Below are 16,858 nucleotides of genomic sequence, written 5' to 3' on the forward strand. Positions count from 1 at the left end.
CAGTGTGGTTTACTCCAAAATGCTGATTTTTGTCGAGAAAGGCCTTTGATTCATATCCCAAGGTAATTAGGATGAGTTTGTGGCATTCAGTATTTTGTTTAGTTTTTGGTTATTTTGTGCTAGTGTTGACTTAAGACAAAATTTTATTGAGACGACCCCCATTGGTTGTTTAGTCAATTTTGCTGAGTTCAAAATGTTGTTTTTGGTAGGGTAGCATAGTTTGTTTGCGTTCACGGTGTTCTGAATGAATTCTAAGGACCCATTAAGAGAAAACTCCACCTTAGCTTTTGGCTAGTACCAAAATCATTGGCATGACCGCTTAAGAGATATAAGCCACCTAAGGCCTTGCCTCTTTAGATCCCCTCGAGTGCTTTAGCGATAGCCGCTTAAGAGGCTTGGGGACCGCTTTAGCGGTAGGGAACATTTAGGGCTAGGCCTCTTTAGTGGCCAGTCGACCGCTTAAACGGTGACTGATTAAGTGGCCACTTGATCGCTTTTGTGGTCATCATTGATAATATGTATGAGGATAAAGAGATAAAAGCTCAAAAATAAGTGTTGGTTATTAATTTTCTAATTATTGGTTGTTTTTGAGCATTTATATCTTTATCCTCGTAATGTCTGACTCCTTGGACTTAGATTAGCTAGAGCTCCAGATTAGTATGACTCTACTATGAAGAGTATTTATCTAATTTTCTGTGTGGGGTGATTGATTTTGACAATGGTTGATAGTGATTGGTTAACATTCATACGCTTGACATTTGCATTTGGCATGGTGTATTTAGAAATGAGATAAAAAATGTTTTTGAGATACTCAAAGGATAAATTTTATTATGTTTTCCACTTGTTTGAGCTCCGAAATCTAGAGAATACATTTTCTTAGGGTATGCTGATGGAGTCAAGGGGTATCGCTTATGAGATCCCACTGCCCGGAAGGTGGTAATCAGCAGGGATGTTGTGTTTGTTGAAAACAAGATACAAGCAAAAGAAGGTAGCACTTCGAAAGAAAAAACAGAGACTACTACATTTGAAGTTAAGAAATAGAAAAGGCTCTAGTTTCTTCTGAGGTAGCATCAGAGCACGAAGAACAAGAGCAAACTGAGATGAAAACTCCATAAGTTCGAGGTCAACTAGGGAGAGAAGAGAACCAGCTTGGCACTCAGATTATTCTATGAAGGGTAGTGTTGAATACTGTCTATTAATAGAGGATCGAGAGCCTTCAACTTTTCACGAAGCTATGAAAGGCCAAGAATCATCTCTGTGGATAGCAGCAACGCGAGAAGAAATTGAAGCTTTTTATAAAAATAAAACATGATATCTTGTTCAATTTCCATAAGGAAGGAAGACCATTGGAAACAAATGGGTCTACAAGATCAAACGCAATGGTAATGATCAAGTGGAGAAGTATTGTGCAAGATTGGTGGTGAAAGAATATGCTCAGAAAGAAGGTACAGACTTCAATGAGATATTTTCTCCAGTGGTTCGACTCACAACAATTCAAGTGTTTCTGGCGATGTGTGCTACATTTGACTTGTACTTGGAGCACTTAGATGTCAAAATTGCATTTCTTCATGGAGAGCCTGAAGAAGAAATTTACATGCTCCAACCAGAAGGTTTTGAAGAATAGGAAAAAGAGTACTTGGTTTGCAGGTTGAACAAATCTCTATACTGGCTCAAAAAGGTGATGAGATGTTGGTATAAGAGATTTATTCCTTCATTATAAGCCTTGGATACAATAGACATAGTTCAGATCTTTGTGTTTATTACAAGAGATTTGTTGATGACGATTTTGTTATTTTGTTGTTGTATGTTGATGACATATTGGTAGCAGGCTCCAAGAAAGATAGTCTCACAAATTTAAAGGAACATTTGGCTAGGGAGTTTGAAATGAAGGACTTGGTACTAGAAAACAAGATTATAGGGATGCAAATTCACCGAGATAGAAATAATAGAAAGATTTGGCTTTCTCAAAAGAATTATTTGAAGAAAATCTTGCAGCGCTTCAAGATGCAAGACTGTAAGTCAATTTCTACCCCACTTCCTATTAATTTCAAGTTATCCTCAAGAATAAGTCCTACCAATGAAGCAAAGAGGATGAAGATATCTCGAGTACCGTATGCATTAGCAGTAGGAAGTTTAATGTTCGCCATGATTTGTATAAGATCTGACATTGCACAAGCAGTCGGAGTAGTTAGTCGATACATGGCTAATCCCAGTAGAGAGAATTGGAATACTGTTAAGACGATCTTGGGATATATCAAGGGTACCTTAGATGTTGCAATGTGTTATGGAGGATCAGATTTTAGTGTTAAAGGTTATGTTGATTCAAATTATGCAGGTGATCTTGATAAAAGCAAGTCTACCATAGGTTATGTGTTTACTCTTGCTAGAGGAGGTGTAAGCTGGGTTTCAAATTTTCAATCTATCATGGCTACATCTACGATGGAAGCAGGATCTGTAGCAGCTACACAAGCTAGAAAAGAGGCAATATGCATGCAGATTTTATTGGAGGAGCTCGGGCACAAACAAGAGAAGGTTGCTCTGTTTTTCGACATTTAGAGCGCTTTGCATCTTGCAAAGTATCCGGCATTTCATTCAAGGACAAAGCACATATGACTTCAGTATTACTTTGTTCGTGAGAAGGTGGAAGAAGGCGGTGTGGATATTCAGAAAATTCACACTAATGACAACCTAGCAGATATGTTTACGAAGCCAATCAACAGTAATAAGTTTATATGGTGTCAATCTTCGGTTGGCCTAGCAAAAACGTAACATAGCAGTAATTGGGTACAAAGGATGGTGTGAAGACTCAATTGATTCTCAATTAAATCTTCAAGTGGGAGAATGCAAGATAGTCAAATACTACAAAACGCAATTTGAACGCATAGTCAAAAAGGAAATAAAACGTTTTTTGAACGCATAGTCAAAAAGAAAAGAAAACGCGTTTTAAATGCATAGTAAAAAAGGAAGGTGCAAAACGCGGATTTTACACATTTCTAGTTCCCTATAAATAGAGGGCCTCTTTCCCTCATTTAGATTATCCCACAAAATACAATCCAAAAGAGTAAGAACACAAAAAGATTTATACACTAAGATAAATATTGTAGTCTTGAGTGTCCTCTTTAGTGAGTTGTTACTTTTACAAGAGAGAAGTGTTAATTGTTGTTTTCTCCTTGTATTTGAGAGCAGTATACTAACATATTATCATTGTAAGATCCTTCTACCCCGTGGTTTTTCCTCTCTATTTGTTTGAGGGATTTCTATATAAAATTCTCGTGTCCAATTTATTTTCCTTATTTATTATCATATCAAACTATAGTTGTAGTGCTTTCTCCCCCACCACAAATCACAAGTTCTCGTAGGACTTCAAGCAAGGAAAATTTTTCTATGAAGACATATCACCATAAGAATTAAAAGACATTTTGACCACAAACGATACCAAACAGTTCACATCTCACAAAATAAATACATGCTACAATTTTGTTTTCAAACTTCGGAGACAAAGAAAATGTTGATGTGGGTTTACCCAAATGAATACATCTCTTAACTTTGAATAAATTGCATAACGTTAGGTCCATTTTGGTTAGGGAGATCTTCTTGGGAGTATTGTTTAACCATTGGGCCCATAAAATTGCACTACCAAAAAGAACTTAATAAATGTGTGGACTTACCGATTGAAATACAACAACAACCCAGTGAAATCCCACAACTACCCAGTGGACTTACCGATTGAAATAAATATTTTAAAAATATAGCATTTATTAATATAATGATCTTCGAGGTTATTTTTGTATATTTGCGAGTTTTTACTGTTTGGTCCCACTCTGTAGCTTTCTTGTAGCTTTTGTATGATGTTGGATTGGGTGGTATACTTCCCAAGGAGGTTGGATAAGTTTTCGCACGAGTTTTGCCCTTTTGGAGGCTTTTGTAGTAAAAGAGTTGACTTTAGTCAACATCCGGAGATTCTGATATCATATTAGAATTTTGACAGTTGCATCAGTTTCAAAAAGGTCCTTTTGGTCTAGTAGGATAATTGGTTCGGGTTTCGAAGCTTTTGTTTTGAGTTTATGCCATTAGGCATTTTAAGTACGAAGTTTATCCAAAGTTTAAGTTCAGTCAATATTCTTGATTAGTGCGTTCGAATGGAAATTCTAACATTATAGTTAGCTTCGAAACATCGAATTATTCTAGAACGATCTTTGATTTGATTTTTTGAGGTATTACATATTTATAGTATGTAGTGCAAGTGCAAGATATTTGAGGAATTTTGTTAATGGACTAAACGTGTTGAGCAAGGAACTTATGTTCCACATTGAAATATTGCTGCACTTGCTTAATAGGAAAGAGCTTTGGAATCCAGAGAAAAACATTTGTATGCGGACAAAAATAAGGAAATTAAGAGCAAGTGGAATAAGAATCCCTAACCAAACTAATTTATAACTGGTTTGATCAAAAAACATTTTAAAATTTATCCTATTTTGAAAATTACTTAAAAAAAATATTTTTTCCTGAAATAACTTGTTATTGACTTATCATTTTAAAATATTTTTGACCATAAATTTTATAAATTTCATATTTAATGTAAGAAATTTTGACTTGTGATAGTAGTTTCTAAATATGTGGGTTGTTATCAATTTACTAATTAATATCCTAATTAATAGTATCAATCTGTTGTTTTAGTTTCTCTTTCCTCCTTTTTTTTCTACGACATTTTTTTATAGTTTTAAAAATTGATATCATTTTATGATTTTTTATTTGAAAATCATTTTTTATTTAGTATTCTTATTACTTAAATCTATTTTATTTTTTTAATCTCTCCTTAATATCCTCAAATAATTTTCTCACCCACACTAGTTATTTTTTTCTTTAACTCTTTTTTTCTTTTTCTTTCCTATTTATCTTCAATAAAAATTTTATGTATTCATCCATGATTTTAAATTACTTTATTTTTTTATATAAATTATATAAAGTAACACAAAAAAATTCAGTATGTAATATGACAACATTCATTCAATCTTGATTTAATAAAGAGATAATAATATGAAATTTTAATTAAAATTGGTATTTAGATTGGAATTTTAGTTTTGAAAAATACTACATACACATAGTAGTAAGAATTTAATATTTTAAAATTTAATTTAGATACCAATTGCATATTTTGTTACGCTTAAGCTATCCATATGGATATCAATTGGATACATCATTAACTAATTTTAGTTTTCCTTACTCGGTTGAAATCTTAATTATATGTTGTATTTTCAGTTGGATATCAGTTAGATATCAATTACATACATGGTTAGACTTTTACAGTTGGATACCAATTGCATACATTGGTGGACTTAATTTTTCAAGTGGATGTCAATTGGATACCATGTGGATACCAAATGCTTATCAGCATTAACCAGTTTTAGTTTTTGAGTATACAATTGAAAAAATAATGCATACACAAAGAATTAAGTATTACACATAATAAATATTTTGAAATCAGAATTCATTGAGTTAAAAAGACCAAAAACATCAAAATATATGTTTGTCACAATTAAATAGCTAAACTAAAATAAAAACAAATTATAACTAATTTTCAGCAAGATAATTGAATATGTCTTCTTGTTGTGTCCCATCGACGACATGTGCAGCACGTAACATATAATTTCCTCTATTTGGAAATCAACATACTTTCTGTTCCATCATAAATTTAATGTATTGCATAATACCAAATAGAAATAACTTTTATACATATTTTATATGAGATTCCTGCAAATGTGTATACATTTTATAACAAAGTCATATTAATTTCATACAAACTGTGAAAATACCTATATAATGACACGTTATATCAAATTTTCATACCATTTTAATACCACATATAACTATAAAATAGATATCAAAAAAATAATAACATATTCTATAACTATACAAAATCATAAATGTAGACGAATTAGAGATTAAGTACCAATTGAATACCAATTTCATGCTGATTATAAATCATATCATATCAACTTCATATCAAATTAGTATAAACTGTAAAAAAAATCAAAATCTTATCACATTATGTCAATTACATGCCATTTATATGCACAAAAAATACATTGCGTACCAGTTTGTGACAACTACAAAATTAACACCAAATTCTTGACAACTACAAAAAACAAAAGAATCAAACTAAATCTATACACATTTTGCATATATATGTTCACATAAAAATACCATTTTCATGCCAATACATAAGTTTGGACTAAAAAAATTAGAATATATCAAATTCATAATTATTTTATACTATCTTCGATAACAGGGTATTAATACAAAAATTAAACCATGAGTAGCAGTAATTCCAAGTTTTCACCTTTCAATGCGCAGGAATGAAGTTAAAAATAGGGTGATTGTCGAGGACATAAAAGCACTTCAATTGATTACTGCAATCAAAACCCCATATCTACTAGATGGAAAATTCGATCTTGAGGCTTATGACGCCTTAATAAATTTGCAAATCGAAAATGGCGTCGAGGGTATGATTGTTGGTGGCAGTACATGTGAAGGTCAATTGATGACCTGGGATGAACACATCAAGCTCATTGGTCACACAATCAATTGTTTTGGTGGATCAATCAAAGTCATTGAAAACACAGGAAGCTATTCCACGAGTGAAGCAATCCATGCGACAGAACAATGATTTGCTGTTGGATTTAGATTCGAAAGTGTTTTGGATTAAGGTGAAGAGAGAAAGTGAAGTAGAAAGAGAAAATAAACTGAAAGCATATAAAAAGGGTGAAAAATTTAGGCATGGGTTATCACCCAAGATTACCGTGATTTGATTTGATCCTATTAATGCGCTGTCAGATTGTATTCATCTCTCTCCGCATAATTATCTCTTATTAATTATGATCTAAATTAAAAAATTATAAAGGACTTAATTTAAACTAATTTTAAATAAATAGAGATATGTTAAGATTTGAAAATAAAAAGTTATACGTTGAACATACTTAAAACTATAGTTAAAACTTGAAATATTGACTCTTAAATACATGTATGGTGTAAATTATTAGGAATATTTGCACACAATATTCAAAATTATTCTTGGAAATTAACAGTCATTCTAAAGAGGGCTTTGAGTGACAAAAATTGATCAACAAAAGAGCCTGTTCGTGGTTTTTTAAACTTTTTAGTCAAGGAGTTTCTTCCAAAAAAAATAAAATTAATGTCCTGTTAGATTGGGCAATTAAAATCTTGTTTGATATCTGTAAACCACGATTCTTTTGCATAACATGTATATGGTGATATCATAAATAAATAGACACTTAGTTGAATGACAGTACCTAAATGAATATTTTCTCAAAGTTCCATCACATATTTAAATATTTTTCCCTTGTTAAAATAACATGTATTTACACAAATGGATTGTGACCTATAAAAACAATTTATGGAGATACATAATTGAACAATTAGTAGAAGACTTTATGATTCAAATGGCTCTTTGATCAATTCAAATTCTTGTCAAATAAAGAAATGCTAATTGTGCTGGACTAATTCTTTGTACTTGATGTGTCCTTTAAATTATCCATCATATAATTAATGAAGCAAACATCCAACGTAATCATTGAACAAATCAAATGGAATTACGTGGACAACATGAGTTTCCAACAATATAAATACCACCATTTCAATTCTTTGTTTCCTCAGTAAGAAATACACGAAAAATAACAGCTATGGCAAAGCATACTATTTTTCTCGCCCTTCTCTTCTGCATCTTCCTTGTTGCTGCAACTGGTGAGTCAAGAATAAATGACATGATTTCTTTAAGATTACGAATTTTTACAATATTTATTTTTATTAAATTTTGTGACAACTCAAACATGTCCAATAAAATGAAATGGAGGTGGTGTTAATAGGAGATTTTTACAATATTTATTTTCTCATTCTTGCAGAAATACAAATGGCAGAAGGCAAATATTGTTGGAAAAAAAGTGACAAGTGGAATGGGCCTTGTCAATACTCTTACAAATGTAGTCATCATTGCAAGCACTACTATGGAGCTAAATATGGTATCTGTAAGAAGTACAAACCATGGGGTCACAAATATTACTGGGCAAAGTATGCTTGCTACTGCTACTCACCTTGCCACTACTAAAAAACTTTGTCTCATGGCTTGGCTTTGACTATGCAGATAAATAAAAAGATACCTATTTTATGTGTGTAACAACGTAATAAGGCTGATTTATGAGTGTAATCAGTTTGGTCAAGCTTTGCGTGATGAGCAATTATATTGTATGCCTTTCTATTATTAATTGATGTGAACTATGATATTTTTCTATATAAGTATAACGAGAACACAAATGAACAGCGGAACAAAATCAAAATATATACAACTCAAAAGATCCCTCTCAGAACCTGTATGTCACATTTATAGAGCTATTAGAAAATTAGTACAAGTCCTAAAAGTGGACCACAGAAACAAGACTGTTTCGAAGAGCAAAAGACAGACAATAAATTCACTATAAACGTGAAAATAAATACGTACAAATCAGAAGTTCTCGTAGGACCTCAAGCAAGGAAAATTTTCTATGAAGACATATCACCATAAGAATTAAAAGACATTTTGACCTCAAACGATACCAAACTGTTCACATCTCACAAAATAAAATACATGCTACAATTTTGTTTTCAAACTTCGGAGCCAAAGAAAATGTTGATGTCCAAATAGTCAGGGTTTACCCAAATGAATACATCTCTTAACTTGAATAAATTGCATAACTTTAGGTCCATTTTGGTTAGTGAGATCTTCTTGGCAGTATTGTTTAGCCATTGGGCACTGTTAGAATATTTGAAAATATATTCTGACAGATTGTATATATTTAGTTCGTAATATAGAGATATTTAGTTTATTTAGTTTCTAACATAGAGATATTTAGTTTCCTTAATTATAACCTAATTATACTCTTGTATTTGTGTATATAAACTATTGAGGTTAATGAAATAAATCAAGGGATTAATCTCTTTCATGGTATTAGATTTCTAGGGCACGATCCGACCTTCTTCTTCTTGGATTCCTGCTACCGTCGTCCCCTCCTCTCCCTCTTCCTCTCTTCTCAATCACCATGTCTAACTCCAAATCTTCCTTTCATCCTTCTCTTGAGGTATCCAACATCAAGAACCATGTTTCCATCACTCTTAAAATGGAGAACGTACAATATTCCACATGGGAGGAACTCTTTAAGATTCATGCAAGATCCCATCGGGTGATTGATCATATTATTCCTCCGACAAGTGGCACGAAGAAATGGCCTCAACAAGGGAGGACAAAGAACTGTGGTCCACCATAGATTCCACCATTCTCCAATGGATCTACGCTACTATCTCTCATGATCTTTTGCATACAATTCTTGAACCCGATACCACAGCGATGGAGGCTTGGAATCACTTGCGTGGCATATTCCAAGATAACAAACACTCTCGTACTATCACCCTTGAGCATGACTTCACTCATGTCGACATAGCAGATTTTCTGAATGTCAATGCCTATTTTCAACATCTCAAATATCTGGCGAATCAACTCAAGAATGTCGGCTCCCCGGTTGCTAAAGATCAACTAGTTCTTCAACTGGTCTCTAGCCTTATCGAGCCCTACCAAGGTGTGACCACTCTTATTCACCAACGTGACTTATTGCCTCAATTTTATCAAGCCCGTCCGATGCTCACTCTTGAGGAGGCTAGCCGTGCCAAGTACAAAAATCATCCATCTCAACCTCAAGACAAATTATGACCAAAAAGGAAATCTCATCTTGGTGTTCATATGAATGAAACATGAATCCGTACTCTCAACAAAACTCCACTCAAGAACACCATCAATACATATGAATTTATATACAAAAATTCATTTATAGTCAATAATATGAAAGATAACTATTTAGTAATTCAAGTCATTCAATTCATCAATCAATTAATAGTATATAAAAAAATATTCTATAAATTAGGAAAAATTCAAGAAAACCTTCATAGAAGGTTCAAGCCTTTCACAATCTTCATCCAACACATCTATGGGGCATATGGAAAAACTCAATACATATTTTAGGTTTTACATACCTGAAAATCGAAGGAAATCGAGACTTGAAACAATGACTTGAAATCTAACTCCTCTTCTTCTTCTCTAATTTCTTCTCTCCAAGTCTTCTATACCTAAAATGAGGAGAAAACCCTCCTTGGTGTGATGAAGAACTCATTTTTTGTCCCAAACGACTAGGGTTATATTTGAGATAGGTTGGGAAAAGTCTGAAATACCCTTTCTCAAGAAAAATCTGAAAAATGAGTCCAAAAACCTGTAAGTGCAATAGTGGCGCGTCGCACCAAGGGACAAACTATTGAGGCTAGTTTCGGGCGCTATAGTGGCGTCGAGCGCCACTGGAGCCCCAGGCCTAAAATTCCTGCAGTGATAGTATGTAGTAAAATAGTCATAACCTTTAACTCCGAACTCCAAAAAATGTATTCTTGGTGGCGTTGGAAATAAGACTCAAATACTTTCAGTTGATAGGTCATGGGTCACCCAACTCATTATATTCTAGGATCTATTCTTATTTGAAGTTGACCCTTATACTAACTCATCTGAAAACTTAATCGATTGTAATTCTTTGGACTCATCTTGGTGTTAGAGATCCCTCATTAACCTAAACCACATATAATACTCTTCAAATACTTAGGAATTGATCCTAACGCATATATAAAATTACAATCCCTTCATTTCGAGTCTACACACATGTGAATAAATATTTAAGTCTTTGCAAAAACATTTCTGGTGTATTACACTTTACACATCAAATCATCATCGGTGGAATAGCTCATTAAAACCTTTGGTTTATAATATTATCATGACTACCATGCCCTATTTACCGTTCTACTAATGCACTTATATTTATAAGAAAATTAGGTCTACAATCAGTGATGCCATTCTGGGTACCATGCTAATCGGACCTTCAATTTTGAAAAAATGTTCAAAAGCATTGACGGTCTATAGGGAGGTCAAACATGTTATATCATAACGTTAAACATTTCATTTGATTCAATGTGAGAATTGTCCTTTCACATTGAAACCTTACTTTGGCTAAGAAGCCCTTTTATTAATCAATCATTTCATAAAGACTCCCCTACATAAGAATTTACTTCATAAAATTCATTGGAGTCAAACTTCATTTAAACTTTACTTTATCATAGGAAACTAGGTGGGTTCATTTCAAAAAGACTTTTAAATAGATTTAAAGGATACTTGTATGCATGAGAGTGATATGAATGCATCTAATCAAACATCTTAAAAACAATCCACCATATGCACGTTAAAACTACCTTTCAAACCTTCATATAAGAACATTGATAATCCATCCATTTCATGTAAATAAGAATTAACATAAGTCAATATAAGTAAATAAACTTCAAATATTCAAGAATCTATGCATTTGGAATCGTAGTATGAAAATCCCTAAAAACTCATCGCTTGAAATTAGAGTCAATATACATATAAATCAATAGGAGTAAATAAACTTAAAATATACCATAATCTATGCATTTGGAACCATCATGTGAAATCCCATAAGATTTCATCATTTAAAATTGATATACTAAGTTGAGAAAATATTTGGGCTCCATGGGTGGAAGAACCCATGAATGAAAACCCACATACCTTAGATTGAAGCTTTTAAGAAAGTTAAATTATTGGTCTTCTATGAGAAGCCTTGAATCCTTTGAGTTTGAGAGAAAAATTGGAGGGGATGATTTGAGAGAGAGGAGAATGAAGCTTAGGATTCTTTGGAGGTGAAAGATTGCAAAATTTGACCCCAAAATGTTCCAAGTTCGTATATATAGCTATTACATAATTTTCCCAAAATGTCCCTACAAAATATGGAAAACTGGACAAGTCCTCCACAGGTCTACGACACGGACGTGTCGCGTACCTTTCTGGTCGACAAAAAATGAAATTGGGAAAAATTGTCAAAGTTCGCTGCAGGTCCGCGACGCGGACTTGTGTCGGACCTGTGTATTCAACCAAGCATAACTTTGGACTATGAACTCAGAAAAAAGCAATCTTGGTGGAATTGGAAAGAAGACTCAAAGAAATTTAATTTGATAGGTTATGGGCCACTCAATTCGTTATATTCTAGGAGATATGGTTGTTTGAAGTGGACCCTTATACAAACTCATTCAGAAACTTAGCCGATAAAAATTGATTGGAATCGTCTTGGTCTTAGAGATCTCATATGACCCTAAAACACATATAATACTCTTAAAATACTTAGAAATTGATACTAACTATTATATACAACTAAAGATCGATGAGTTCGACCCTATACGCCTAAAAAGAATGGTTTGAATCTTGACATATAATTTTTTGAGATGTTACATATCATTTTTTAATTTTTTAATTTGAAAATCATTTTTTTATTTAGTATTCTTATTACTTAAATCTGTTTTGTTTTTTAATCTCTCCTTAATATCCTCACATAATTTTCTCACTCACATTCGTTATTTTTTCTTTAACTTTTTTTCTTTTTCTTTCCTATTTATCTTCAATACAAAGTTTCAGTTTTCGTCCATGATTTTAAATTAATTTATTTATTATATAATTTATATAAAGTAGCGTAAAAAATCAGTATGAAATATGACAACATTCATTCAATCTTGATTCAATAAGGAGATAATAATATGAAATCTTAACTAAACTTGAATTTAGATTGGAATTTTAAATTTGAAAAACACTAAATACACAAAGTAGTAAGAATTAAATATTTTGAAATTCAATTTAGATACCAATTGCATACTTTGTTATGCTTAAGCTATCCATATGGATATCAATTGGATACATCATTAACTAATTTGAGCTTTGCTTACTCGGTTAAAATTTTAATTATATGTTGTATTTTCAGTTGGCTATCAATTACGTACATGGTTAGACTTTTACAGTTGGATGCCAATTGCATATATTGGTGGACTTAATTTTTCAAGTGGATGTCAATTGCATACCATGTGGATATCAAATAATTATCTACATTAAATAGTAATAGTTTTTGAGTATACATTTGAAAAATAATGCATACACAAAGGATTAAGTATTACACATAATAAATATTTTGAAATCAGAATTCATTGAGTTAAAAGACCAAAAACATCAAAATATGTGTTTGTCACAAATAAATAACTAAACTAAAACAAAAAACAAATTATAACTATTTTTTAGCAAGATAATTTGAATATGTCTTCTTCTTGTGTCACCTCGACAACATGTGCTACACGTAACATATAATTTCCTCTATTTGGAAATCAACATACTTTCTGTTCCACCATAAATTTAATGTATTGCATAATACCAAATAGAAATAACTTGTATACATATTTTATATCAGAATCCTGCAAATGCGTATACATTTTATAACAAAGTCATATTAATTTCATACAACCTGTGAAAATACCTATATAATGACATATTATATCAAATTTTTATACCATTTTAATACCACATATAACTATAAAATAGATATAAAAAAAGTAATAATAGCATATTCTATAACTATACCAAAATCATAAATGTATATAAATTAGAGATTAAGTACCAATTAAATATCGATTTCATGTTGATTATAAAATCATATCATATCAACTTCATATCAAATTAGTATAAACTGTAAATAAAATCAAAATCTTATCACATTATATCAATTACATGTCATTTATATATACATAAAAAAAATACAATGCGTACCTATTTGTAACATCTCAAAAATTTCTATGTCAAGATTCAAACCATTCTTTTTAGGCGTATAGGGTCGAACTCATCAAATTTTAATTGTATCTATGATTTAGGATCAATTCCTAAGTATTTGAAGAGTATTAGATGTGTTTTAGGGTCATAAGGGATGTCTAACACCAAGCCGATTCCAAAGAATTTTTATCGGCTAATTTTTCAAATGAGTTCGTATAAGAGTCAACTTCAAACAACCATATCTCCTAGAATATAATGAATTGGGTGTCTCATAATTTATTAATTTAAATTTATTTGAGTCTTCTTTCCAACTCCACTAAGATTGCATTTTTTCGAGTTCGGAGTCAAAAGTTATGCTTAGTTAAACAGAGAGATCCGCAACATGTCCGCGTCGCACATCTGCATTGAACTTTGACAATTTTTCCAGATTTCACTTTTTTGTCGACCAGAAAGGTGCGCGATACGTCCGCGTTGCATACCTGTCACAGACTTGTCCTGTTTTCCAAGTTTTGTAGGAACATTTTTGGAAAATTACCTAATATCTATATATACGAACTTGGAATGTTTTGGGGTCAAATTTTATAGTCTTTCACCTCCAAAAAACCCTAAACTTCATCCTTCTCTCTCTCAAATTTTTCTCTCAAACTCAAAGGATTCAAGGCTCCTCATAGAAGACCAATAGTCAAACTTTCTCAAAAGCTTCAATGTAAGGTATGTGGGTTTTCATTCATGGTTCTTCCACCCATGGAGCCTAAATATTTTCTAAACTTACTATAACAATTTTAAATGATAAAATCGTATGGGATTTCACATGATGGTTCCAAATGCATAGAATATGGTATATTTTAAGTTTATTTACTCCTATTGATTTATATGTAGATTGACTCTTAATTTCAAGTGATGAGTTTTTAGGGATTTTCATACTATGATTCCAAATGCATAGATTCTTGAATATTTGAAGTTTATTTACTTCTATTGACTTATGTTGATTCTTATTTACATGAAATTGATGGATTATCAATGCCCTTATATGAATTTTTGAAAGGTAGTTTTAAAGTGCATATGGTGGATTGTTTTTAAGAAGTTTGATTGGATGCGTTCATATCACTCTCATGTATACAAGTATCCTTTAAATGTATTTGAAAGTCTTTTTGAAATGAACCCTCCTAGTTTCCTATGATAAAGTAAAGTTGAAATGAAATTTGACTCCAATGAATGTTATGTAGTAAATTCTTATGTAGGGGAGTCTTTATGAAATGATCGATTAATGAAAGGGCTTTTTATCCAAAGTAAGGTTTCAATGTGAAAGGACATCACATTGAATCAAATGAAATGTTTAATGTTGTGATATGACATATTTGACATCCCTATAGGACGTTAATGCTTTTGAACATTTTTCCAAAATTGAAGGTCCGATTAGCATGGTACTCAGAAAGTCATCACTGATTGTAGACCTAATTTTCTTATAAATTAAGGTTCATTAGTAGAACGGTAAATAGGATATGGTAGTCATGATGATATTATAAACCAAAGGATTTAATGAGCTATTCCACGGATGATGATTTGATGTCTAAAGTTATACAATGCTTATGTTATTATGATATATAAATGTTATTCTGTGGGATTTGACCTAGCACCGAATGTAGCATGTAGATGGGGAATCGACCTAAGGGGTTATTAAGTAAAGTTTCATGTTGCATTAACTATTGTCCGCCATAGGAGCCCTTGTAGGCTATTTAGTCTAGTGGATCCACAATTAGCCAATAAATTTATTAAAGAATGTTGAAATTGACGGATTTCTACCCGGCAAGTAGTCTCCGCATGCCAACGTATGGGCTTATGTTGGATTCAATGTAATAGCTCGCATGGTCTTAAATGTCGGTTATGGTCACTTTTCCACAAAATGAATATTTTAGGGTTTGATATGATGATATCTAATTCATGCATTCACTTATGCATATTGCTTACTCATGTCTCCCTTATGTTATTTATTTCATAGAATACTCACATACTTAGTACATTCAAAGTACTAACACATACTTTTCCCTACATGATATCACCATGTAGGAAGACTAGCTCAAATTTGTTTGAAGATTGCTTGTGGTGAGTTCTCCTGGTTCGGGAACAACATCCTTTTTATTCTAGGCTTACGTTATGTAGAACATTAAGACTTTTATTAAGGCATTTCTTGACACTTATTTTGAGGGTGAGCTAGGAACATGTCTTAGCCCCCTCCAAGTCATTAATGTAGAAGGTATGGTTGGACATAGAAAAAGATGTTATGTTGTCTTTGGCTTTTATTAACTGTGATGCCCCTTAATCCCTACATCCCTTTTTTTTCTACTTGATTTGTTTATCATTACCAATGAATACTAAGAGGCTTGGGTGAGGTACCTCCGGGTGTCTCATTCGCCATCTCACGTCTAGGCCCTAGGCTTGGGTCGTAAAAGAATTGGTATCAGAGCTCGATGTTTTGAAATAGTTATTCGAGTCCAACATACCGCGTTGAGTAGAGTCTTGTTCATTGGTGTGAAGCGTGTCACATCTATTAATAGGAAGTTATGAGGCGTTTTAGGAAAAACATCACTTTAACTTACCAGTCCCAACATCAAGAGAATCCTCTAACTCCTGATGAAACTAAAAGGCATACAATCTTTCTTGGCGCTGACCACCATCCAATGTAGTAACACTTTGATCCCGATGACCTATAGTCTGGGCCAGAGCCTGAGGTCTAGTACAACTCCTACACTACCTTGCATAATGACCCGACTTTCCACACCTATAGCAAGTATCCAACCCTACTAAGTACTCCCCTCTATGGTTTTTCCCATACTTGGAAATAGTATATGTACTAAAACTACCACCGGTCTTGGATTGAGAATCTGTACCTTCACCTCGAGCATTCTTGGACTGCCTCCCTTTTCTAGATGCCACTGGACAATCCTTCTCCTTATGTCTACTTTTTTCGTAACTATAACAACTCCATGTGTCGTACAAGCACTCCTCTAGATGGTTTTTACCACACTTACCAAATGAGAGGAAGGACTTTTCCTTGCCATCACCTTTCTTAGAACAACGGCTAGACGTCTCCCCCTTTGACATCTTCTAATGGTTAAAGCTTTATTA

General features: G+C 32.6%; 2 protein-coding genes and 1 pseudogene across 2 annotated transcripts; 2 read left to right on the top strand and 1 right to left on the bottom strand.

Moving 5' to 3' along the window:
- The first annotated feature begins 2,439 nt into the window (after window positions 1–2,439).
- On the top strand, window positions 2,440–6,667 carry LOC129892918 (4-hydroxy-tetrahydrodipicolinate synthase, chloroplastic-like). The gene is made up of 2 exons (XM_055968433.1): window positions 2,440–2,540; window positions 6,355–6,667. The coding sequence occupies exons 1-2, from the start codon at window positions 2,440–2,442 to the stop codon at window positions 6,665–6,667; spliced, it is 414 nt and encodes a 137-aa protein (XP_055824408.1).
- Window positions 6,668–7,686: 1,019 nt separating this feature from the next.
- LOC129893446 (defensin D1-like) lies at window positions 7,687–8,299 on the top strand. The gene is made up of 2 exons (XM_055968980.1): window positions 7,687–7,761; window positions 7,920–8,299. The coding sequence occupies exons 1-2, from the start codon at window positions 7,701–7,703 to the stop codon at window positions 8,120–8,122; spliced, it is 264 nt and encodes an 87-aa protein (XP_055824955.1). The 5' UTR covers window positions 7,687–7,700; the 3' UTR covers window positions 8,123–8,299.
- An 8,234-nt stretch (window positions 8,300–16,533) lies between these two features.
- LOC129892919 (DNA-directed RNA polymerase subunit beta'-like) overlaps window positions 16,534–16,858 on the bottom strand; it is a 3,050-nt pseudogene continuing 2,725 nt past the window's right edge.

This window comes from Solanum dulcamara, chromosome 6 (genome assembly GCF_947179165.1).
Source record: "Solanum dulcamara chromosome 6, daSolDulc1.2, whole genome shotgun sequence".
Lineage (NCBI taxonomy): Eukaryota > Viridiplantae > Streptophyta > Magnoliopsida > Solanales > Solanaceae > Solanum > Solanum dulcamara.

What these genes read in the sequence shown, in the direction of transcription:
- LOC129892918 (XM_055968433.1), top strand. Translation starts at nt 2,440, where the DNA reads ATGGAAGCAGGATCTGTAGCAGCTACACAAGCTAGAAAAGAGGCAATA. An exon ending in AAACAAGAGAAGGTTGCTCT is followed by an intron (nt 2,541 to 6,354) that starts GTTTTTCGACAT and finishes TTCAATGCGCAG; the next exon opens with GAATGAAGTTAAAAATAGGG.
- LOC129893446 (XM_055968980.1), top strand. Translation starts at nt 7,701, where the DNA reads ATGGCAAAGCATACTATTTTTCTCGCCCTTCTCTTCTGCATCTTCCTT. An exon ending in CTTCCTTGTTGCTGCAACTG is followed by an intron (nt 7,762 to 7,919) that starts GTGAGTCAAGAA and finishes TCATTCTTGCAG; the next exon opens with AAATACAAATGGCAGAAGGC.